General features: G+C 33.3%; 2 protein-coding genes across 14 annotated transcripts; both read right to left on the reverse strand.

Moving 5' to 3' along the window:
* Window positions 1–1626: 1626 nt before the first annotated feature.
* LOC115988073 (protein PIN-LIKES 3-like) lies at window positions 1627–11931 on the reverse strand. Of its 9 annotated transcripts, none has more exons than XM_031111710.1 (14): window positions 11727–11931; window positions 8567–8738; window positions 8353–8392; window positions 8103–8273; window positions 6911–6990; window positions 6700–6824; window positions 5751–5872; window positions 5233–5466; window positions 4574–4666; window positions 4078–4178; window positions 3437–3489; window positions 3266–3320; window positions 3011–3090; window positions 1963–2050 (listed from the first exon to the last, which is right to left on the reverse strand). In XM_031111710.1, exons 4-13 carry the CDS (start codon window positions 8235–8237, stop codon window positions 3012–3014), a joined length of 1077 nt encoding a protein of 358 aa, XP_030967570.1. In that variant the 5' UTR covers window positions 8238–8273; window positions 8353–8392; window positions 8567–8738; window positions 11727–11931; the 3' UTR covers window positions 1963–2050; window position 3011. The 9 variants fall into 9 exon arrangements, with proteins under 9 accessions (XP_030967569.1, XP_030967568.1, XP_030967565.1 ...); XM_031111713.1 differs by having other exon boundaries at window positions 3304–3320; window positions 11727–11930; XM_031111709.1 differs by lacking the exon at window positions 3011–3090 and having other exon boundaries at window positions 1627–2050; window positions 3300–3320; window positions 11727–11925.
* Window positions 11932–14081: 2150 nt separating this feature from the next.
* On the reverse strand, window positions 14082–22450 carry LOC115986715 (protein PIN-LIKES 3-like). Of its 5 annotated transcripts, none has more exons than XM_031109975.1 (12): window positions 22092–22450; window positions 21750–21825; window positions 20710–20880; window positions 20010–20089; window positions 19801–19925; window positions 18437–18558; window positions 17959–18192; window positions 17331–17423; window positions 16818–16918; window positions 16026–16078; window positions 15723–15908; window positions 14082–14648 (listed from the first exon to the last, which is right to left on the reverse strand). In XM_031109975.1, exons 3-12 carry the CDS (start codon window positions 20842–20844, stop codon window positions 14524–14526), a joined length of 1254 nt encoding a protein of 417 aa, XP_030965835.1. In that variant the 5' UTR covers window positions 20845–20880; window positions 21750–21825; window positions 22092–22450; the 3' UTR covers window positions 14082–14523. The 5 variants fall into 5 exon arrangements, with proteins under 5 accessions (XP_030965835.1, XP_030965834.1, XP_030965837.1 ...); XM_031109974.1 differs by having other exon boundaries at window positions 21689–21825; XM_031109977.1 differs by lacking the exon at window positions 22092–22450 and adding an exon at window positions 21944–22085.
* Between the last annotated feature and the right edge of the window lie 1539 nt (window positions 22451–23989).

Below are 23989 nucleotides of genomic sequence, written 5' to 3' on the forward strand. Positions count from 1 at the left end.
ACAGGTAAGTGCAGTTATTCAACATAAGATCCCACCAAAGTATAAGGATCTAGGTTGTCCTACGATCTCTTGTACTATTGGAGATTACATCATGGAGCATGCATTGCTAGATCTTGGGGCAAGTGTTAATTTGATCCCTTTCAGTGTATATCAAAAACTTGGACTTGGTGAGTTGAAACCTACTTCAATAACTTTACAGTTGGCTGATTGCTCTGTAAGGGAACCGAGAGGGATTGTTGAGGATGTGTTGGTGAAAATTGAACAATTTTATTATCCTGTTGATTTTATTGTTCTAGATTACTAACCTGTTTTACATCCTATTGTTCATACCCCTATTATTTTGGGTAGACCTTTTTTTGCCACAGTTAATGCTTTAATTAATTGCAGGAATGGGAGAATGCAACTCACTTTTGGTTCCATGACTTTGGAGCTAAACATATTTTATGTGGCTAAACAACCACATGAGGATGATGATTGTGCTTAAGTGAACCTTATTGGGGTGGTGGTTCAAGAAGAGTTTAATAAGAATTGTTTTTTTGATCTTCTTGAAACTCTTCTTAATAATTCTGTTGGTTCTCATGATTTAGAATGTGATATTCATGTATCTGAAAATTTTTCTTTATTGGATTCCTCACAGGTTTTGGAAGAACAACAAATGATGGAAATTAATAAAGGATAGAAGCCTTGCTTTGAGGAGCTACTAGAAAATGAAAAAAAGCTCATGCATTCAAGTGAAGAGGCACCACAGCTGGAGCTTAAGCCGCTGCCCGGTGGTCTTAAATATGCATATTTAGGCCCAGGTAAGTTAAAACCTAGGTGGGATGGCCCTTTCATTGTAAGGGAAGTGTTTAACCATGGAGCTGTAGTAGTTAAGGACCCTAGAGATGGTAGGATTTTGAAAATAAATGGACAAAGGTTAAAACCATTCTTAGGGGGAGTTATACTTGAGGAGGAGACTATGTCACTAGAGATCCTTGCCAATTGGGATGCTACGTGAACTCTGAAAGAGCCTTATGAAGTTGTTTTTGTTTTTGTTTTTGTTTTATTTCGAAATTGAAGACAATCCCAAACTTCATAACTCTATTTTTTTTCATAACGTATGGAACCTTTCTAAATATGAGTCGTTTGGACTCCCTTGAGCCAGTAAAACCTATGGGCAATTGACTCTATCCACTAGAACCAGTTGCCAAGTAATTTAGGAGAATTCATCCCTGATAAGTAGTTAGTTTATGGTTACTATGTTTTTAAGTGCTTGATGAAATGCCTATGAGATGGAAAAGAAAAAGGATAGTCATATTCATAGAGAAAAAATAGGAAGAATGCATGTTGAAGAATCTGTACTATCATTAAAAAATATTGTTTAAGACCCTAGGTGATTAACAATGCATAAATATATAAATTAACAGTTTATCACAGCAAATAAAATATACCAGCAGATTATATATATATATATATATATTTAACACCTCAGATATGCAATAGGGCAAACACAAGATATACAATAGGACATAAAAGATTGCAGGATAAATATTCTAATTCATTTTTTATATCTCAACAAGTAAAATTTTATTTATTTAAAATCATGAGGCCAACTGGAAAATGCTATTACCACTTCACAATTGTAAAAAATAGCAAAGAAGCCAATGAGAACTCATAATTTCAGAATTGGAACAGAATTGGGCATCTTTCATCTTTTATGTCCCTTTGTGTAGATCTAATACAGATTAAGCTCATCAATATATTTCAATTTTGATGTTTTATATAGTTCCTCTCAATTCTAGGGAATTGTTACAAAAAACAGTAAGCTGCTCATAGTAATTTGATCTTTATGCAAATAATCTTCTTAGAAGAATATTTGGTTTCTGGTTTGTTTCACGCGGTGTTATGATGATGGTAAGTCCTTACATGAATTATGGAAATCCAGATTAAGTAACAAGCCACATGAAGAAAGTTGACCAGATTGTTAAAGAGAATGATGCCACAACATAAGTCCATAGCATAATGACAGAGCATTCACTCTCTCCAGTCTTAAGCAACTGAGAAATAGTACCTGCCAAGTTCATGACACAATGTTACTAATTCAAATTTTAGCATATATAGTGCTTAAGTGCTTTGTTGAGAAAATCACAACCAAGGAATGGACAACCGAATGTATTTCATCAAATAGTTTGTTTACTTTGTTCAAACTAAGTAATTAATTGTCTAAACTAGGTTCATTTACTTTGTTATCAGGCTTGAGCTGAAGTGGAGTTTAAAACTGATCTCAAATTTTCTGTTCAAACTTGGTTAGTTAATTTTATGAACAGGCTCAAACTTGATTAAATCATCCCTTGCTGAAAAACCTATATCTCTAGAGTCTAGATTTGTTAACGCATACTATGCATCAAATTATATTCTGAAAATATACTAATTAATTCTCTTGCACTTCAATAGGAATAATGTTTGCAAAACATGAAACAGAAATGCAAGTTTTGGCAAAATTTTCTTTGTAGTTGATACATATTAGCAATGGAAAGAATGTATTATCTTCAGCGTTTAGAAAAACTTTGGGCTAAACTTGGTTTTGTTCAAGCTTGGTTCATTAAGTAATTGAACTTCAAACTCCTGATCTTCGTTTGTTTAATTAATGAACAAGCTGAAACGAGCATTTTCTGAGGCTGAACTCAAGCTATTCACTAAGACATGTCTTATCACCTAAGACAGTGGCAAAAACGAAATCTTTCATATTAGTGGACAAAGATCCACTTCTGCAGGGTCTAGGAGAGGAAGTAGGTAGGCAACATATGTCATTTATAGAAAATATTGGCAAACATTAGTACATTAAGGATTAATCTAGTCAATTTTTAGAATGTTCAATCAATAAGCCTACTCAGTCTGATCTTGCCTAAATATTTCTAACAAGCACAAGGTATATATGGCTTTCAAACGTAAGGCTTTCACAACAATTGCCAACAAACAAACCAATCTGTTAAGCAATGTGAACTTAAACAAGCGCAAATATGGATACCACCTTAGGTAGCATCTTTAGAAGCATTAATCACGTCTTCAATACTTAATGGGATCAAAACTGGTGGTTTTAGGCTTGAATAACTGCATATAATAATCACCAATGAAAATTCTGTGATCACACATACCTACAGTCATAGCGGGTGGAAGTGCATACTGAAGCATAAGTGTAAACTGATATAATGAATCTGATCCCACCATGCCAAAATGGTTTGCAGCCTTAACAATAAAAATACCCAGTAAAGGCGATATAATGTACCGAATTGCAATAATCCCTAGGACGATTGATGTACCTACTTCAGATCTCTTTAGACCTGTAACAACAAATATATTAAAATAAATATAAGAAACCTTTCATGGACAATTAATGAGGGGCTTGAGCCAACCCAAGGAATGCATAATAAAGATTACAACCAATGTTAAAAGCCACCTCTAAGAAGGTTCGCTCCAATTAACAATGTCATACATGGTATTGCTGCCTCCCTGTAGAAGAGAAAGGAAACTAAAAGGATTTAATGCAGATTGGCAGATATAGAACAATCAAGCTGCAAATCAGAATGTTCATATTGAAAAGCGATTTTTTCATGTTGTTCCATTGCTTCTAAGTTGTTAGAGTTAATGGTTCATTAGGGAAGATTTAATTGCTCAGAGGAGAAATACTGGTTATTTCAAAAGGCCCTTCCAGGCTGTGCATATTTGACTATAACAGCTATTTGTACTTATACTATTGCTGCTAATATATTATTATGGAGTATTTACTAGTAAGGATGGACTATTGCTGCCAATTGTACTTCTTAATATAACTGGAATATTTGCTGAGAGAGTTTGTTGCTAACATATATGTAATTGATTTTTCTGTCTGATGCATTGGTCTTCTCATGGGAGTGATTCGCACATGTTCATTCCTTAAATGTAATTATAAATTTAACTTTGATATGTGCATATTAGCACAACTTCAAGTTGCAAATATAGGAATTTTAGAGTTTAGAATTGTGAGCTGAAACTTGAACACCAAAATCAAACTAAGACTCAAGCAGCGTGAGCTTATTGAGCCCGTGGCAGGATTCATACCCTATCAAACTCACAGAATTGCAGATTGCACGAAGAGGAGCATCATCACCAATTACTACCTTTCGAATTGGAGAGACTATTCCAACTGTAAACGCAATAATCTATAGAAGTAAAATAAGCATATTATTAAGAGATCCCTGTGTGGCAGCATATACACAACTTTAAAAAATTTTAAAAATAGATATATTCTGAATAATTATTTTGAGCATTTGAAATGAGTCAGGCAGTGCATTATGTCATTCCCCATTTAAAGTGTATAATTACATTCAAGTTTCAAGAAACCTAAAATGTTTATTTTTGGAATGAATATGCTTCCAATATGATTTCTCTAACTCAAGGTCAAGATGGAGTGAATTCCTCAGATTATCTACTTTTAAAAAAAAAAATTAGGAACTGCAAATTTTACTGGAATTAGAGAAGTAAACACAGACCATATTGATTTCTAACAGAATAAAGATAAAGCTTATGCCGAATAGAACAAGAACTATGAGAATACCGCTGAAATGGTAGATGGTGCAAACAATTTTTTGAGGTCAATGTACCCAAAGAGCTTCTTAAGGTGCAGCTTAGCCTTCTCCAGAAATGATACCTATCAAATGAATCTTTAAAAGGTTATTTTATTCAAGAAGAGAAAGGGGAGAAAAAAGGGAAAGAAAAGCTACCTTTACTAGCACTGAAAATCTTCAGTATAAAACAATATATCTAATTAATATAATATAAAGTTAGATTGTATGAGATATACAAATTATAATGTGATATTAGTCAAGAAAACATGTGGTAACCCATGTATTGAAATTAGTGATCTATACTTAAAATGCATCTTATTTCACAAGGAATCATTTTAGGATAGGATAGTAAGATATTCCATTCAACTTTACAAAATTTAATAAAAGTACAACTTTTTTATGCCCTCAATCTCCTACATTGAAGCTATGTCCTACATGACCTGCATATGCGCTAGCTTGCTTCTTAATGTCCTCTGATCTTCGTACAAGCATTTATCTTCTAACTGAGAGTCTAATGTTCTAGGTTAGGATTATTTCTTCTTTATTTCTCATTGATTGAATTGATCATGAGTGGAAATCAAATTTTAAAAAAAGCAAGCTTTTGAACATTATAAATGGGAAGCCACAACAGAAGAATATCAGAAGAAACCTTTGCTTTTCCTTCACATCCAGAAAAAGGGACTTCAACTTGATCTGTATATTCCTCAGAGGTGTGGCAGCCCCTTGAAGGAAGAAGAGCTTCTGTGCAAATCTCTGAATATGGGGTTTCCTCAGAAGTTTTATCCCGGATTGTAGAGTCATTTGTGTCAATTTCTTTAGTTGCCTTGTTTGCAGATAACCGCATGATAGCATACACATAAGTCCATAAAAATACTACACCTAGCTGGACAATCAAAACAAGAAACAACAAAATGATTGAAATTAATTTGACATATTTTAGGAGCTGTAAGACATAAAAAGGTAGATTAGTTCATGAAGAGCTTGGTGTTATTGATATAATTTGTGACTGAAATATCATACAATTCAGTTATACAGATTAACTGAAAAATGGGACATACTGTTAGAGGCACTGAGAAACATGTTATCATTCAGATCAACTGGTCAACTGGTCTTACTGTGACATCCATTTATTTTGGTGACTTTAAAACAAGAACAATAGACCATTACCGCCATTGAAAGTGCAGCATAAGCCTCTCCATCTGTAGAGCAAGCAGAAGAATCTCCAAATGGACTATTATCCTCATTACAGACTGCTGGGAGTATAATCAGAAGTAAGTTTCCTAAATTTCCTGCACATAGCAATTTTCCTCTAAATATATTGTGGACAATTACCTTTCGATCATAAATAAAATGGTGCATGAGACGGTGAAAAGTTGCAATTGTGAAACTTAGTTGCATAACTAATTCTTAGAGTCTTGTACTTCAATGAGGGTTGATCATTGTGATGCAATGATTCACATTCACTCTTACTTGCAGTTAATTTGGTACAACCATATCCAGTAATGCATCTTTAGTTTGTAATTTTATGTGAGGAAACATGTTCACTGTACTCTATAATTATTAGAGGTGTCGACTGTAGAGGGGTGACGATAATACTTGATAAAATTGTCAAACAATGAATTGTATCCGTATGTATCTTGTTTCATATTTATCCTATATAAATTGAAAAATATTGTAAAATGTCTGCAAAAATACTTGTGGTATTAAGTAATCAAATCTAACATGACAAATAAAGTATTAAGCACTTTTTGTATTTACTAAAAATTAGGACATAGATATTTGCATATTATACCATTTTCAAGTTTCAAAATAAAAGCAATTCTATTACATCACATCAATTAGTTAGTGAATTTTTTTGAAAAGGATGAAATCAATAAAACTACCACAAAGGCAAATTGTTTTTAATATTTTACTTCAAAGATCGAATTGAAAATTAAATGAAATTTGTATCTTCCCAGTTTAACTCATGCTAATGATGAGTTCATTTATCATATTTTACCAAATACCTATTGTATCATGTATTATTAGTCACTAAACAATATATGCACTAAATCAGGCTATTTTGTATGACTAGAAAATGTACACCTATAAAAAGTTTATTTAGATTTTTGTCTACCTGCAGCACAAGAACCAATGATAAGACTTTGCAGATGTTGAGGAGCTTTTGTGATTTTTATCAGTATCCATGCAAGGGCAGAGCCAATGATGAATGTCAGAAGCACATTCACTGGCATGAACCACCTACACATTAACCAAAAATTACCAGTGAATAAAAAGGGAGTGGGGGGTGGTAAGGAATTTCAGAAGTTTGACAGAGCTGAACTCACAAGGTTACCAAACTTTCTAAACTAATTGTATCAGCCAGTTTGCTGAAAAGGTTTGATGGATTGAACACATAAAACACCAACTGTACACAAATACCAGTAGTGTTGTTAGTCCTTTGCAGGTCTTGGGAGTGTAGCCAAAGTGCATAACTTCAAAAGAGAGAGGAAGAAATAAAAGAACATTATACAGTTCATCAAAAAAAAAAAAAAAAACATTATACAAGCCATTAAAGAATTGATTATGATTTTAAATTTAAAAATATACAACAATTAGATGTAAAAATAAGTATACATAAACTTTTAATTGTAATATTTTTTCCTTAATGAAAGTAACTAAAAAATGATGGGAAAAGCAAACTCCTTTGGTCAGTAAAAGGGAGAAAAGATCTTGACAAAGAAAAAGTCCCAGACTTCAAAAATATTAGTAAGCTGGCCAGCATTTTTCTAGCATTAAAATTTGAAAAAGAACAGAAAAGTTAAATCTTTTCATGAAGTTTCAATAACATTGGATGATGCAGCGGTGCACTAAAAGTTCTATCATGAATGGATGACAGTGGTTGATGTTTGGCATTCTTTCTTAATTTACTTGTTAACTGTGTTGAGGTTTGAGGAGCTTAGTTGTGTTTGATCTGGATTATGACTCGACCTGAAATAATATTGTTATGGTTTTTAATGGGAGATTTTTTGATGCTTAGTCCATAGAGCAGAGGCTTTGGCCGATAGGCCCAAGCCGTAGTGCTCACCTCCTTGGGGGTCTGGGGAAACGCCCTCGGAAAAAAACTTTTTGGTCCGTTTTGTAGCCCATTGTGAATCCTGTGTGTGGGATAGAAAAACAATTGTTTTGGAGGTTAGGGTTTTGTGTGTTGATTTTGAGAGAGAAAAAATGTACTACAACTCCGTAGTTGCAAGCAAATTGTCGAACCACGTAAATATTGTCTTATGTGATTATTTTTCTTTGGCGCATATTTTTCTTCTATCTTGCATCTCACATATCTTGGAATTTTGTGCTTATATTCCCTTCAAACTGTTATCATCCTTATATGTGCAGGAACTTTTGGAGAGTGGATTGCAACAAAGTGAAACACGCTTGACCGAAGCAAAAGGAATTTGATTTTGGAACTTAACAAGAAGCATCATTCATCAATAACATGTCAGTAAGAAAACCAATATTGAACAGTAAAAAATTTCAACTTACATTATTCAAATATGGCCTTGCATTTGCCCCCAAGAGATTTATACGCTCTGTTGCGAGAAATAAACCAACAGCAGTAATTAAGAGTATTTTCAGCATTGGCATTAATGCCACAATAAATAGATCCAGGAATCCCATTGTAAATTTCTTCACTGAACTCAAATGAAGTTTCTCCTAGACAAGAAACATGTCCGGTAAGTACTCCCAGATACAGTATAATTAAGAAAAACATGTTCAAGTTCCATACTAGTACCTTCAACTGAAATTCTTGGAAATCAGAGCATTAACAAGTACTGAGGTGGCAAAAACAAGAAAAAGACACTGAATAAGTACCCTTACGCAAAAGAAACAAGTAAACAATATATACATATATAAAAGAGTCAAACCCAAGAAAAAAAAAAGCTCCTCTTATGAAAATTTTGATCACATAATTAATGCAGCAATAAGTGCTCAACATATTGACATACTTTTTTTCATCAGATTTCAGTAGTTCGTTTAGCCGACAATACCCAATTGGAGGTGACATAAGTTTATATCTCAGTTTCCAGTTTTGCTAGTGATTAAGCTCAAGAGTTTGTGTATAGGGGACCCGGGAGCTTTTGATTGTTAAGTGTTTGGCCTCCTCTTGCAAAAGCATACCTACACATACATTAAGAGTTTGGATGAATATCAGTTAGTCACAACATTAAATTGCATGGGAAGCTTATGCAAATTGTGAACAACAAAAGCACAAGTAGAATATCTCTCTCTCTTGACGCTTTTCAGAGGAATGAGTCTATTTAAATTATTTCTTCACATAAAGAACATTGATTTTGCAAATCAAGCAGTCTTAAACATAAAAAAGAAGGGACTTACTGGACTCTGCCACATAGAAAGTTTGTACTTTGTACCTAGCAATAGTACATATTCCCATAGGAACTGGAGCTTTCTTGGATGTCAAGTACAAAGAGTTGCAGTAAACTTCTTCTCTCATTTATACACTTTTGGTAACACAAAAACTTCCTAATTTAGTAAGTACTCTGGGTGTTTAGTCATGCAAGAAGCTAGCCTGGTCATAGACATATCTGTGGTACAAATAGCTTGAAACATGTTCTTCACCTGACATTCTTCTCCAACTACTTTCCCATGTCATTGAATATATGTCAACTGAATGCATCCAATCTTGATCAACAGTTCAACCTTCGTTTTTTTCTTTCTTGGCTAAACATGTTTTATCCTAGGATAAACTTGTGAAAGCTCTAGCTCTAAGCTTCAAACTGATTATAATTTTACCTATCCACTCTACCTACTACTAGATAATACTAGCAGGTTACCCGCACGATGCGTGGATAATGCTATAAGCTTTAATGTAAAATGGTTTTGGAAAATGTTGTATATATATTATAACACAAACGGTGGATAATTTCATTGCTAAAATCACCTACAATTATAGCTAAAACTTTAGAGCAAATAGGTATATTTTGTTCTCTACCATCTTTTCATATGAAATTTCTAACTTAGGCATTAATCTCATCAAGCATCATCAATAATATTTTAACTATATATAGCAATATCAAGGTCATCTAGTGAGTCATGTCTAGGCAAAGCACTTAGCCCATTATCAATCTCTTTGGCTGTGCAAAACGGAGTTTTTCTCCAACTATGAGAAGTAATGACCCAATTTTGTGGTGGTTTTGGACATTCGATCGAAAGATGCAAGGACTTCATCCTTATTAAATGGGCATTGACACTCTCTCTCATAGAAGTCATTGAAACATGGAGTTGAGCCTCCTTATATTATATTAGCCTTATTATGTTAATTTAGGATGCTTTGAGTATCAGCAATTCTGATCTACATAAATAAAATTTCACATATTTTAAATGAATATAATTAGATATAACTATCCTAAAACCTGGTCCAAAAACTTGTTCTTAACCCACAATCCATCTTCAATACAGATATCACAATAAACTAATTATTGAGTATAGTCACTTAATTAATTACTTAAATTTGAAAACAATTTATAGGAAAGCAAATATACAAATACAATGTTTAGAAAGTTAATGTTTGATTTATGATAAAAAGAAGTGGCAAAACCAAGTCATTCAATTTGAAGCAATTTACAACGTTATAATTAGTTATAGAAAAGAAAGCAAAACCAAAATAGTGTTTATTTGAAGCAATTTACAATGTTACCTCTAGCACATATCATATTTATTGTGTATAACTGCAATTTACAATATGAGGAGTTCAAATCTTCTGTCACATTTTTCCTGTTACACTCAATACTCCATGAATAAAAATATATCATATGTCCATCAATTTAATTAAAATGTTAAATGTTGGGTGCACATGCACCATAGTCCAGCCCAAGAAGTATAAAAACCCAAGTGATGAAGACTCCTATATCAAGTTGAAATAAGAGATCATGGTCAGTTTGTACTTTGTATGTTTCTAGGAGTCCAGCAGCATCTAATCACTACTCTTTAATGAGTTTGTGATAGGCTTGAATAGCAAGGAGGCCTAATTCCTTGCGAAGTACTGTACGTGGTGTTGCAAGAAGAAAAAGTAGAACACAAACAAGAAGAAAAAGGAGGTGCCGTACAGTGAAAAGAAAAAGGTAGGTAGGTACCTCATAGTGAAAAAGAAAAGAAAAGAAAAATTGTGGAGAAAAATAATTTGCATGTGTGAAAGCAAAAAAAAAATAAAAGAATTTTTTTTTTAGTCACGAGGCATACACAAGGATTATTGTAATTGATTTGATAATAGCAAAATTATTCAGAGTTTGTCCTGTAGTATTTTCCTTCCTTCAAAAATAAAAAAGAAAGAGATTTCCACGTAAATATATGTGTTCTTATGTGTGATTGTTATTTTGAATTGCTATTTTAAATTGTTAATATTTGTGATAATATTATTTGCAACTCAACACTAAATTTATGCCATTTCTTATTCCAATTTTCTAAGATTAAAAAAAAAAAAAAAAAAACCTCTACGCATTCCCGCTACCAGTCATTCACGGGAGCCACAATCAAGAGTCTGCCGACACCATCAACCCCTTTGGACATGGTCTGGTCACTTCGTCCTCTCATACCCATTAAAAAAAAAAAAAAATGTGGTTGGCTCAAGTCACACATCAAAATTAGCTTTTGAAAAATCTCAGAAAACTTCAATCTTTGAATTGCAAGATTGGAAAGATCTAAACCTTTTTTGCTATGCAATCGTTGAGAATCTGAATTCAATTTGGACAGTCACTCCGGCAAGCTTTGGTGGTGATGGCGGTGGGAATTTGATGATTTTTTTAATCAAAATCTCATTATAAATTTAAATAAGAAAATAATTGAAATAAGAAAATGGCATAAATCTAGAATTTTATTTAAATAGATGTACATGTAGCATGTTTTTATTTTTGGTTTATTTGTGGTGTAAGAAAAGTGAGGTAGAAGATTTAGACTTCAATACGAGCTCATGAAAAATAGTTTGCTGCTTCTGCATTAATTGTTGCATGTAACTAAAAGGCAGTTGCACCCAAACCAAAATTATAAAGTAAAAATTAAAGAGATCAAAATAATAAAACAAGAATTAAAGAGACTGACAAAGAAAGGGTTGTTTTTTAGAGATTATATACCCACCTTTAGTGAAAAAATTACCTTATGATTCAATTTGGAATCCAAAGCATAGCTCTGAGAAGAAGATATAACGGTTGAAGCAAATTGGCATCAACGGAGCAAGAAAGGGCAGAGGTGTCTAATGGGATTTGGTTTATTATCCAAAAAACTATTACATTGATTTATTTTCCTCAATGTCCAGCAAGCTGTAAGGGCTATATATATTAAAAAAAAAAAACATTAGTTTGCATTAAATTTAAAGGGGAACTAAAGAGTTAAGAAAGAGAAAGAGAAAGAGGTGAACTGGATTCTGCCGAAGCAATAAGTAACGTGTGTCTTTTAAATTTCTAAAGGACGTTGGAATTTATTTTTTAAGTGAAGGTGATTTGGAAAGTCAAATGCAATAATTCAAATAGAGTGCCACATGGCAGGATTTCATGCTTACACTTATGAGGTTTCTTCTTTTATATATATATATATATATATATATATATAGATATTGATTGATTACTATAGTTTTGAATTATTGAGGTACTAAAGGATAAGCACTAGCATACAACGCATTAGGTAGACAATTAAGTAGACTAAATTATACTTTAAGCGCTTGTTTTTTTTTTTTTAGGTAAACTTTACTTTAAGCACTCGTTGAATGATGGTTAGATAGTCTACATATTCAAGGTTGGTCCAAATCAGGCTAAACTCAGCACATTCACTTTTAGTTCAATAGATTCGTGATGACAGCTTGGCCCCACTCCCAGTGTTTTCTCAAGTATGATTGAGCTTTTCTTTTTCCCCTTTATTAATTTTTTAAGGGGGAAAAAATCTCTTTCTTTTGAAGCGAGAACAAAAATTGTACGTCGGAAAATGATTTATGCAGTTGGGGTAGGTTGAGTGTAGCTGGCAGGACTTAAAGCACATGCTAATACTGTTTTATGCAAGAATTATTTGCCTGTTACAATCAAAATGATGCAATTTTATATCCTTTAAATTTGGAGTGCTTCTAAATTGTTCTCTCAAATTTTAGAACTTGTAATTAACATCATGAATATTGTAAAGATGTCAATGTGCCTATTCCAATCAAAAAGCTGTGTCACATTTTCTGTTAACCCGCCTAAAAGTGGCATTGTTTTTCAATGTTCTGCTCATTATTTTTGGATGGGTTAACAAGAAGATTCTAAATGATATTGACAGGAGGCAGATTCACATCAATACTATATGTAAAAACCGAGGCCACGAATGATACTACCATTAGTTTTTATTTTATTTTTATAGAAATTCTATGGACATAATTTTTTTTGCCACAATCCTGTGTGATCATGAATGGCAAAGAAAAAATTGTGGGCCTATATGAAAATGACAGTTCACCAATCACAGTAACACATGTTATCAAGTTATAGAAAAAGTTGTGTCAGAGTGTGGTTGTAGAAGAGTTTTTTTTTTTTTTTTCAATAGTCTTTAATGCCTACACAGTTTTCAGCTTCCTTAAGCTCTTTAACACCTCTGACTCTCTCCTCCTTTCTCAGTTCTTCCTCTCCTCTCAATACTTACTGAACCCAACTAGTTCTTCATGCCAGTTCAGTCGCCACTGCCCCTAAAAAATCAAAGAGAGGATATTTAACCCTTCAGAAATGCTCTCTCTCTTAACCGAGGGGAATGTTTTTGGCCCTTTTCGGTTTAGGTGCTGACAAAAAGGGTTCCTTTCAGAGCAGCAAACCATTCTGCAATTCTTATTATTAAAAGTCACAAATCTCTATCACTTTTGTCATTTTTTTATTGATTTCAATTATGTTTAAAACATTGGAGTATTAAGTGCGATTTAAAAAAAAAAATTTAATTATGTCTCTTTTATTATGGATTGCCTCCAAGCAAAATGGTTTGGTCTTTATTTCGAAGTTGAAGACAATCCCAAACTTCATAACTCTATTTTTTTTTTCATAACATATGTAACCTTTCTAAAAAAGAGTCATTTGGACTCCTTGAGCCAGTAAAACCTATGGGCAATTGACTCTATTCGCCAGAACCAGTTGCCAGGTAATCTAGGAGAATTCATCCCAGATAAGTAGTTTAGTTTATGGTTACTATGTTTTCAGGTGTTTGATCTTTGATGAAATGCCTATGAGATGGAAAAGAAAAAGGATAGTCATGTTCGTAGAGAAAAAAATAGAAAGAATGTATGTTGAAGAATCTGTACTATCATTAAAAAATATTGTTTAAGACCCTAGGTGATTAACAATGTGTAAATAAATAAATTAACAGTTAATCACAGAAAATAAAATATACCAGCAGATTATATGTATATATTAAACACCTCAAATATGCAATAGGGCAAACACAAGATATACAATAGGACATAAAAGCTTGCAGGATAAATATTCTAATTCATTTTTTATATCTCAACAAGTAAAATTTTATTTATTTAAAATCATGAGGCCAACTGGAAAATGGTATTACCACTTCACAATCATAAAAAATAGCAAAGAAGCCAATGAGAACTCATAATTTCAGAATTGGAACAGAATTGGGCATCTTTCATCTTTTATCCCTTTGTGTAGATCTAATACAGATTAATCTCATCAATATATTTCAATTTTGATGTTTTATATAGTTCCTCTCAATTCTAGGGAATTGTTACAAAAAATGGTAAGCTGCTCATAGTAATTTGATCTTTATGCAAATAATCTACCTAGAAGAATATTTGGTTTCTGGGTTGTTTCACGCGGCAGTAGATGTTGAAAGCTGATGACAACATTATAAAGAACTAGGTAGCTATTAGGGATGCTGTTGTTCTTTGCCGTGTTATGATGATGATAAGTCCTCAAATGAATTAAGGAAATCCAGATTAAGCAACAATCCACATGAAGATAGTTGACCACAGTGTTAGAAAGAGTGATGCCACAGCATAAGTCCATAACATAATGACAGAGCATTCACTCTCTCCAGTCTTAAGCAACTGAGAAATAGTACCTGCCAAGTTCATGACAAAGCGTTAGTCATTCAAATTTTGCATATATAGTGGATTGTTATGAAGATCACAACCAAGGAATGAACAAATTAATCCAAACTTGTTTAATTAATCAATGATCTGAAATGAGCATTTTAAGAAGCTGAACTCAGCAGCTTAGTTCCTATTATCACTCAGACAAGTCTGATTGAGTGAAAGTAAGCTTAGGCTACATCTCTTGTCTAATATACTCAAACAAAACCTATGTCGTAACCAATGCACAAGACATCCACTTGTACAAGGTCTAGGAGAGATAGTAGGCAACCTATGCCATCTATATAAAATCTTGGCATGGTACATCAAGGATTAACAACTGCTAGAGGCAAATCCAGAAATGTTCAAATGGTGCTTCGGATTTTTTTGGATTGTTTTGGAGCATGGTAAACAGATTAAATCAGCAGGAACTCAAGACCTGGGCTGTCATCGTGTGGGCTCTTTGGAATGCAAGAAACAAATTCTATTTCGAAAAGACTCATCTATAGCCTAGGATCATTTAGCTACTGGTCTCTTGACAGAATACCAGCGCCTCACAGCAGCGCAGACAACCTCTTGAGGCAAATCTGTTTTTTCTTTTCTACTTGCTGTTTCTTATGTAAGTGGGCATTGTGTTTTGCCAGCGTCTAACTGTTGAGGGCTCAAGTTGTTGTGCCCTGTTTCCCAGCTTGTAAAACGATGTTACTATCTTAATATAATTTTTATCTTTGTTCTCAAAAAATAAAAATAAAAAATAAAAAAATGCTAGTAGAATGTTAAAACAAAAGGTCTAATCATTGTGATCTTGCCTACATATTGCTAACAAGCACAAGGCATATGGCTTTAAAACATGGAGCTATAACAACAATCGCCAATAAACAAACCAATATCAATATGTTAAGCAATGTGAACTTGAACAAACACAAATATGGATACCACTTAAGGTAGCATCTCTAGAAGCATTATCAATGTCTTCAATATATAATGGGATCAAAATGGGTGGTTTGAGGCTTGAGTAACAGCACATAATGAGACACAAATGAAAAAATAGTGATCACACATACCTACATTCATAGCGGGTGGAAGTGAATATTGCAACATAAGTGTAAACTGATATAATGAATCTGATCCCACCAAACCAAAATGGTTTGCGGCCTTGACAATAACAATACCCAATGAAGGCAATATAATATACCGAATTGCAATAATTCCTAGGATGATTAATGGACCTACTCCAGATGTCTTCAGACCTATAAAAAACAATTACACTGAAGTAAATATCAAAAACATTTCATGGACAATTAATGAGGAAACTGAGCCAACACAAGGAAGACATAGTAAAGATTAGAACCAATGTTAAAAGCCACCTTTAAGAAGGTTCGCTCCAATTATCAATGTCATACATGGTATTGTTGCGTCCCTGTAGAAGAGAAAGGAAACAAAAAGGAGTTAATGTAGATTGGTAGATAAAGAACACTCAAGATGCAAATCCAAAAGTTCAAATGGAAAAGTGAGTCTTTCATATTTTTCCATTGCTTGCAGGTTCTAAGAGTTAGTGGTCCACTAGGGAAGACGTAATTGCTCAAAGGAGAAATTCTGTTGCTGTTAGAAGGCCCTTTCGGGCAGTGTATAATTGACTATAATACTACTAATATTATTGCTGATAACATGTTACTGTGGTGTATTTATGAGTAAGGATGGGCTATTACTGCCAATTGTGCTTCTTTCTCTCTCTCTCTCTCTCTCTCTCTCTTTTGAGATTGTTAGAAATATATAGTACATTAAAATGCTGCTGTCACTGCAGCTCAAAGCCTTCCCCTCTAAACCCCCAAGCAATTCAAGCATAGGGAGGTTCCATCCCATCTACAAGGGCGGGTGGTCAATTTTGCTTTTTAATATAAATGGAATTCAGCTGAGAGAGATTGTTGCTAAAAATATGTGTAATTAATTTTTTTCTTTATGATGAATTGGTCTTCTCTTGAGAGTGATTCACACATGTTCATTCCTTAAATAGAAGTATGAATTTAACTTTGATATGTGCATATCAACACTACTTCAAGTTGCAAATAGGAAATTTTAGAGTTGTGAATTTTGAGCAGAAACTTGAACACCAAGACTCAAGCTGTGGGAGATTATTGAGTTAGTGGTAGGATTCATACGATATCAAACTCACAGAATTGTAGATGGCACGAAGAGGAGCATCATCCCCAACCAGGACCTTTCGAATTGGAGAGATTATTCCGACTATAAAGCCAATAATCTATAGAAGTAAAAATAAGCATATTAATGTAGTGTACCCTATGTAAAATATACACAATAAGTAATTACTTAAAAATAACTACACTAAATGTAATTATTCAGGGCATTTGAAATCAGTATGGCAGTTGATAGTGTTCATTAGTGTTAAATTATCCCATTCCCCATTTAAAGTGTATGAGCATATTCAAGTTTCAAGAAACAGAACAAGTTTATTTTTGGAATGAATGTGCTTCCAATATAATTTCTCTATCTCGAGGTCAAGATGGAGTGAAATGCCCAGATTATGTACTTTTTCTTATCATGTTTGGAACTACCACTTTTAACAGAATTAGAGAAGTAAAAACTGACCATACTGAATGCTAAATGCTTAAAGACAAATCTTATTCTGAATATAACAAGAACTATGAGAATACCGCTGCAATTGTCGATGGTGCAAATATTTTTTTGAAGTCAATGTACCCAAAAATCTTCTTAAGGTGCAGGTTAGCCTTCTCCAGCAATGATACCTATCAAAGGCATCTTTAAAAGGTCATTTTATTCAAGGATATCGTAGAAAAAAGATAAGTTTCCTTAAATAGCAATGAAGAACTTTAGTACAAAACAATTAAAAAAGAATATATCTAACAATACATGGTATCCTCATTATGCCAATCATAAATTTACTATTTTAGAACTTCATTTTTTTTTAAAATGGTTTTATATGATGAGACATCATTTTTTTTACAGAAAAATCATTGAATCGTTTTAGGATAGGACAGTATGATCTTCTATTCAACATTACAAAATTTAATAAAATGACAACTATTTTATTCCCTCCAATCTCCTACACTGAAGTTATGTTCTATGTGACCAATAAATGTGCTGGCCTGCTCCTTAATAAGCATTTTTCTGTTAACTGAGAGTATAATGTTCTATGTCGGATTAATTCTTCTTTACTCCTCATTGATGGCATTGATCATGATTAGTAATCAAACTTTGAAAAAAAGAAAGCTTTTGAACATCATAAATGGAAATCCATAACAGAATAAGATGAGCAGAAACCTTTGCTTTTCCTTCAGATTTGGTAGAAGGGACTTCAGCTTGATCGGTATCTTCCTGAGAGGTGGGGCTACCCCTTGAAGGAAGAAGTGCTTCTGGACAAATCTCTGAATATGGAATTTCCCCAGAAGCGCTATCTTGTATTGTAGATTCATTTGAGTCAATTTCTTTAGTTGCCTTGTTTGCAGATAACCGCATGATGGCATACACATAAGACCATATATATACTGCTCCTATCTGTACCATCAAAACAAGAATATAAAAAAAAAAGGTGATTAATTGATCTAACTTGTGATTGACATATAGTGTTATCCCATATTGTAGTCATTTACGAGGTGGCCTGTCAATTTATCATATAGATTAACTGAAAAATGGGACATATTATTGAAGGCACTGAACAACATTTTATCGTTCAGAACAATTGGTCTCACTCTGGGATTTTTATTTTGGTGATCTTAGAATGATAACAATAGACTATTACCGCCATAGAAAGCGCAACATAAGACTCTCCATCTGTTGAGCAAACAGAAGAATCTCCAAATGGACTATTATCATCGTCACAAACTGCTGGGATAATAATCAGAGGAAAGTTTCCTAAATTGCCTGCACATATCAATCTCCCTCTAAATATATTATGGACAATTACCATTTGATCATAAATAAAATAGAGCATGAGATGGTGAAAAGAAGCAATTGTGAAACTTGGTGGCATAACTAATTTCTAGAGTTACGTACTTCCATGAGGGCTGATCAGTGCTATGCAATAGTTCACTCCTTGTATTTAATTTGGTACAACCATATTGCAGTAATGCATTTTTAATTTTTAAATTCATACAAGAAAACAAATGTGTTGTACTATATGATGATTTATGGTGTAGATGGTAAAGACAATACCTGACAAAATTGTCAAAAAATGAACCATTTCAGTATGTATCATGTTTCATATGTATCTTATATAAACTGAAAGACACTGTAAAATTTGTGCAAAAAAGCTTGTGGTATTGAAAAAGAGGAACTAAATACTATCACTGTTAAGGTAAATTTTTTTTTATTTATATTTTTTATCTTACTTCAAAGTGAAATTAAAGAAATTGTAGTTTCCCAATTTAAGTCATGCTGAGGAGTTCCAAAAGCATTTTTAAATTTTAATGCAATACCTATTGTAGTGTGTATCATAAGTCATTGTACTATATACGCTCTCAATCAGGCTATGGTGTATGACTAGAAAATAGGGGTGTGCAGTCAACCTGCCAACCCACCAAAACCGACCCAACCCGACCCAACCCAGGTTTTTAGGGATTTGTGGGTTGAGTTGGGTTACAAATTTTTTTTTGATAGCGGGTTGGGTTGGGTTCGAGTTATAAAATTTCAAACCCGTTAAACCTAACCCGACCCACTCATATATTTAATACATATTTAAAATATATTATATAATTAATAAATTTTTTTTAAATAACCAGCTCTTCCTATCCTATATAAAAGCCAATTAGTTCACACAAATCTAGTAAATTACTATTGTTGTTTAGTCATTAGTGTTGTTTGCCTTTAAAGAGTTATATTGATATTAATGATATTAATCTTTGGGTTTTTTTAATATATTTATATTTATATTTTTTTTGCTCAATTTATTAATAATAGTAATAAAAAAAAATTGTCCAACCCATGGGTTCAACCTGACCCATGTGGGTTGGGTTAGACTTATGTGATGGGTTGGGTTCGGTTGAATTTTTTTTAATCCACTATGGTGAGTTGGGTCAAAAAATCATCTTAAACCACCTAACCCGATCCATGCACACCCCTAAGAAAATGTACTCCTATAAACAATTCATTTGGGTTTTTGTCTACCTGCAGCACAAGAACCAATGATTAGGCTTCGAAGATGCTGAGGAGCTCTTGTGATTTTTACCAGTATCCATGCAAGGGCAGACCCAATAATGAATGTGAGAAGGATGTTCACTGGCATGAACCACCTACGCATTAACCATAAGTTACAATAGGAAAAAAGAAAGGGGTGGAGGGGAAGAATTTCAGAAGAACGACAGAAATGAACTCACAAGTTTGTCAAACTGTCTAAAGTAATTGTTTCAGCCAGGTTGCTAAAAATGATTGATGGACTGAACAGATAAAACACCAACTGTACACAGATACAAGTAGTGTTGTTAGTCCTTTTCAGGTGCTGGGAAACTAGCCAGGGTGCACAACTTTGAAAATTCAATGATAAAAGAACAGTGTACAAGTCATTAAAGAATTGAATCTGATTTTTAGTTAATAGGAATCTAACCATTAGAATTAAAAATCAACATGCATAAACTTTCAAAAAGTAAATTTCTTCTTAATGAAAGTAACTAAAAAACAACAGTGAAAGCAAACTTCTTTGGCCAGCAAATTCAAGCATTACAATTTTCAAAGAGAATAGAAATTTTAAATCTTTTCATGAAGTTTCAATAACATTGGATGATGCAACAGCGCCCTGAAAAGTGCAATCAATAATGGATTACCATATGATCAATTGAAAGTGGTTGACATTTTTCATTATTTCTTAATTTACATGTTAAGTTTCATCATCCTTAAATGTGCAGCCACTTTTGGAGACTAGATTACAAAAAATGTACCTCTACAGCTTAGTAGACAATGCGCTTAACATAAGCAAAAGAAACTTGATTTTGGAACTTTACAATAAGCATATACAACATGAGGATAAGAAGACTAATAAAAGAAGAAAAGGAATTGAACAGTCGGGAAATTTTGACCTACATTATTCAAATATGGCCTTGCATCTGCCCCCAAGAGATTGATACGCTCTGTTGCAAGAAATAAACCAACAGCGGAAACCAAAAGTATTTTCAGAACTGGCATTAATGCCACAATAAATAGATCGAGGAATTCCATTGCAAACTTCTTCACTAAACTCAAATGAAGTTTCTCCTGGCCAAGAAAAATGTCCAATAAGTACTCTCATATATATTGTATAATTAAGGAAAACATATTCAAGTTCTATACAAGCAACATCATTGCAAATCAGAATATTTACAAGTACTGAGGTGGCAAAAGCAAGAATATGACCCTGGGTATGTATGGAACAGTGAAATCCAAGAAAAAAGTGCCATTCAGAAATCCAAAAATAGAGATAAAAGACAATGTGACAAGAATATTTCAATTTATATTAAACATATGCTAGAGAATAGTTATCAAATTGACTTTCATATAGTTCAACACTTTGGTACTTCACATCACTGGCTTAGGCAAATTTTGATAGCATAATTAGAATGCAGCAATAATTGCTCCACATATTGACAAGCCTTCCTTCATCATCGAGTTCTTCCTCTTCTTCTCTCTCTTTTTTTTCTTTCTAAAATAGAAACTCTGTCATCAGATGGAGTGTCATGTCGCATTTGAGTGTTTATTAGGCAGAGTCTTAGGGAAGACATAAAAATAAAACCTTGTCATCAGATGGAGTGTCGTGTCAAATTTGAGCGTTTATAAGACATAATCGTAGGGAAGACATAAAATCAGAAACACATAATCGTAGGGAAGACATAAAATCAGAAACTCTATCACCTTTTTGGGGTATCATATCACATTTTGTTCCATTATAAATATATATATCACATTTTGTTTTGACAAGGATCTTGTTTTTTTTTTTTTTAATATTCTGTAAAGAAATGCAAATGTCAAGCAAGAAGTAAGAACACATGATAGATCAGATTCCAGTAATTCATTTAGACCACAATACCCAATAAGAGATGAGATAATTAAGTTTATATCTCAGTTTCCAGTTTTGCTAGTACACAAACCCAAGTTTCTGTACAGAGAGACTCTGGAGCTTTTGATTGTTAAGTGTTTGGCCTCCTCTCTTTTGCAAAAGAATACCTACATTAAAAAAAATAAAAATAAAAAAATAAAGAAGATTTAAAATGAATATAAGTTAGTTACCACATTAAAATTGCTTGGGAAGCTTATGCAAATTGTGAACCACAAAGTAGAATACCAGAACATGATCTCTCCCTCTTGGTTCTTTTGAGATGATGAGTCATTTTAAATTATTTCACATTGGTTTTGTAAATCAAGAAGTGTTAAAATAAGAAAACATGAACTCACTGGACTCTTGCCACATATAGAGAGTTTATACTTCGTACCTAGTTATTGCACTGATTCCAATAGGAAATGGTCCAAGTTTCCATATATGTCAAGAACAAAGAGAGTTGCACTTGGCTTCTTCTTCTTCTCTCGTTTAACTCTTTTGACAACATAAAAACTTCCCATCTTAAAGATTGCTAGCTTTTCATGCTTAGTCATGCATGAAGTTAGCCTAGATATAGACACGTTCTTTCAACTGCCATTCTTCTCCAACTACTTCAATTTCCGACATTTGACTTACAACGTGAGGCCAATTTTGAGTGATGGTTCTAGCTGTAGCCATTGAAAATATGTGCCAATGAATGCATTCAATCTTATCAGTAGCTGTTAAATCAGAGGAGTTCCAACATTTTTTTCTTTCTTTCAAGTGATACAACTAGCTCACACTGTTTTTAAATTTTACGTATCCACTCTACCTTCTATTTAATATTACCATAGCTTTGATTGGTTGAGATACTAAAAGATAAGCACTGGCATACAGCGCAGTGGCCAGAGAATTAAGTAGACTGAATCATATTTAAGCAGGGAAAGTTAATTGATGATTACTAGACAAGTACAAGTTTTTGTGGGTGGAGGGAAGAGTCTTGGTTCAAGTCTCTAGGAGGAAGTGCACTTCTTATAGATTAGGCTTCTAGAATAGAATTCTATCTCGGAGCCAAAAAAAAAAATAGAAACCTTTCATGGAAAAAGAAAAAAAAAATTGCCTTTTTATATTATCCTTAAAAGTGATTTTCCTAAACTTTCTTAAAATAGTTTATTAACAATTACTCTAAAGGCACCCATTAACATGAGCCTTTTAAGTAACTGTCGGTCAAATAATCCCAATACTCTTAAGGAATGATTGTTGAATTTGATTAGTTTATCAATTCAAGGTTGATACAACTCAAACTTTTTTAAAGCAAGCATATTCACCTTTAATACAATAGTGCTACGTTGCCCCCTTCTCAATGCTTTTGCAAGTATGTAGTAAGGAGATTTGTGCTTTGGTATGGTGGTCACTCCACAAGTATAAATGTTTGTATAGTATGGAGGGTCAAGGCCGAAGTTCAAGTCTTTAGGAGATAACTTCACACACATATATACTTAGATTAGGCTAGAGTAGAAATTCTATCTTGTAAAAAAAAAAAAAATTGTGCTGGTGAGGAGGCTTTAAATATAATAAGTTAGGTAGGTTCAATGTAAAGTAAACAGCCCACACAGGACTTATTAATTTGTGTAGGTAGCATTATATGCATTACAATGAAAATGACACACTTTATAGTTATACACATTAAATTTGTATTTGACCGTTCAAGTGATGAAACTCTACTATCACGGTGCCTCAACTATCACGGTATCATCAACCATCAAGTGATGAGAATTGAGAGTCTTGTACAATTTACACTATCAATTATTATAAAGATATCAAAGTGCCCCAGCTATTAGTCTCCATCACATTTCTCTGTCAACTTTGCCAAAAAGCGACATTCATGATTAAAAATTATATTTTAACCAAAATTATTTTACAACTAGGCAAAAGTACTAAAGCAATCCTAAGGAGAGGCTTATCCTGCGTATTTAAGTTTAGCCATTTCCCTTTCACCATTTTTCTACTTTTGAGCTTCGTTTAGAATTCAATTTAATAAAATGTAGGAGAACGAATGACAAAGGTTAATTTTGATTCATTCTCTTGGCATATATAATCATCCGATAATATATTATGCTAGTGCACAATATGATTTGTTGATTTTATTGCCAATGGGGAATCAATTTTAAAAAATTATAGTAGTAAAATATGATACAAAGTATATATTTTTCCTTGGCTGGCATGGCATGACAGCTCACTGTGGGCATGCAGCCAAGGCCGTGGCATGCCTGCGTGGGCACGCAGCCTAGGCCATGGCATACCCCACATGGG

The sequence above is a fragment of the Quercus lobata genome, chromosome 4 (assembly GCF_001633185.2).
Source record: "Quercus lobata isolate SW786 chromosome 4, ValleyOak3.0 Primary Assembly, whole genome shotgun sequence".
Lineage (NCBI taxonomy): Eukaryota > Viridiplantae > Streptophyta > Magnoliopsida > Fagales > Fagaceae > Quercus > Quercus lobata.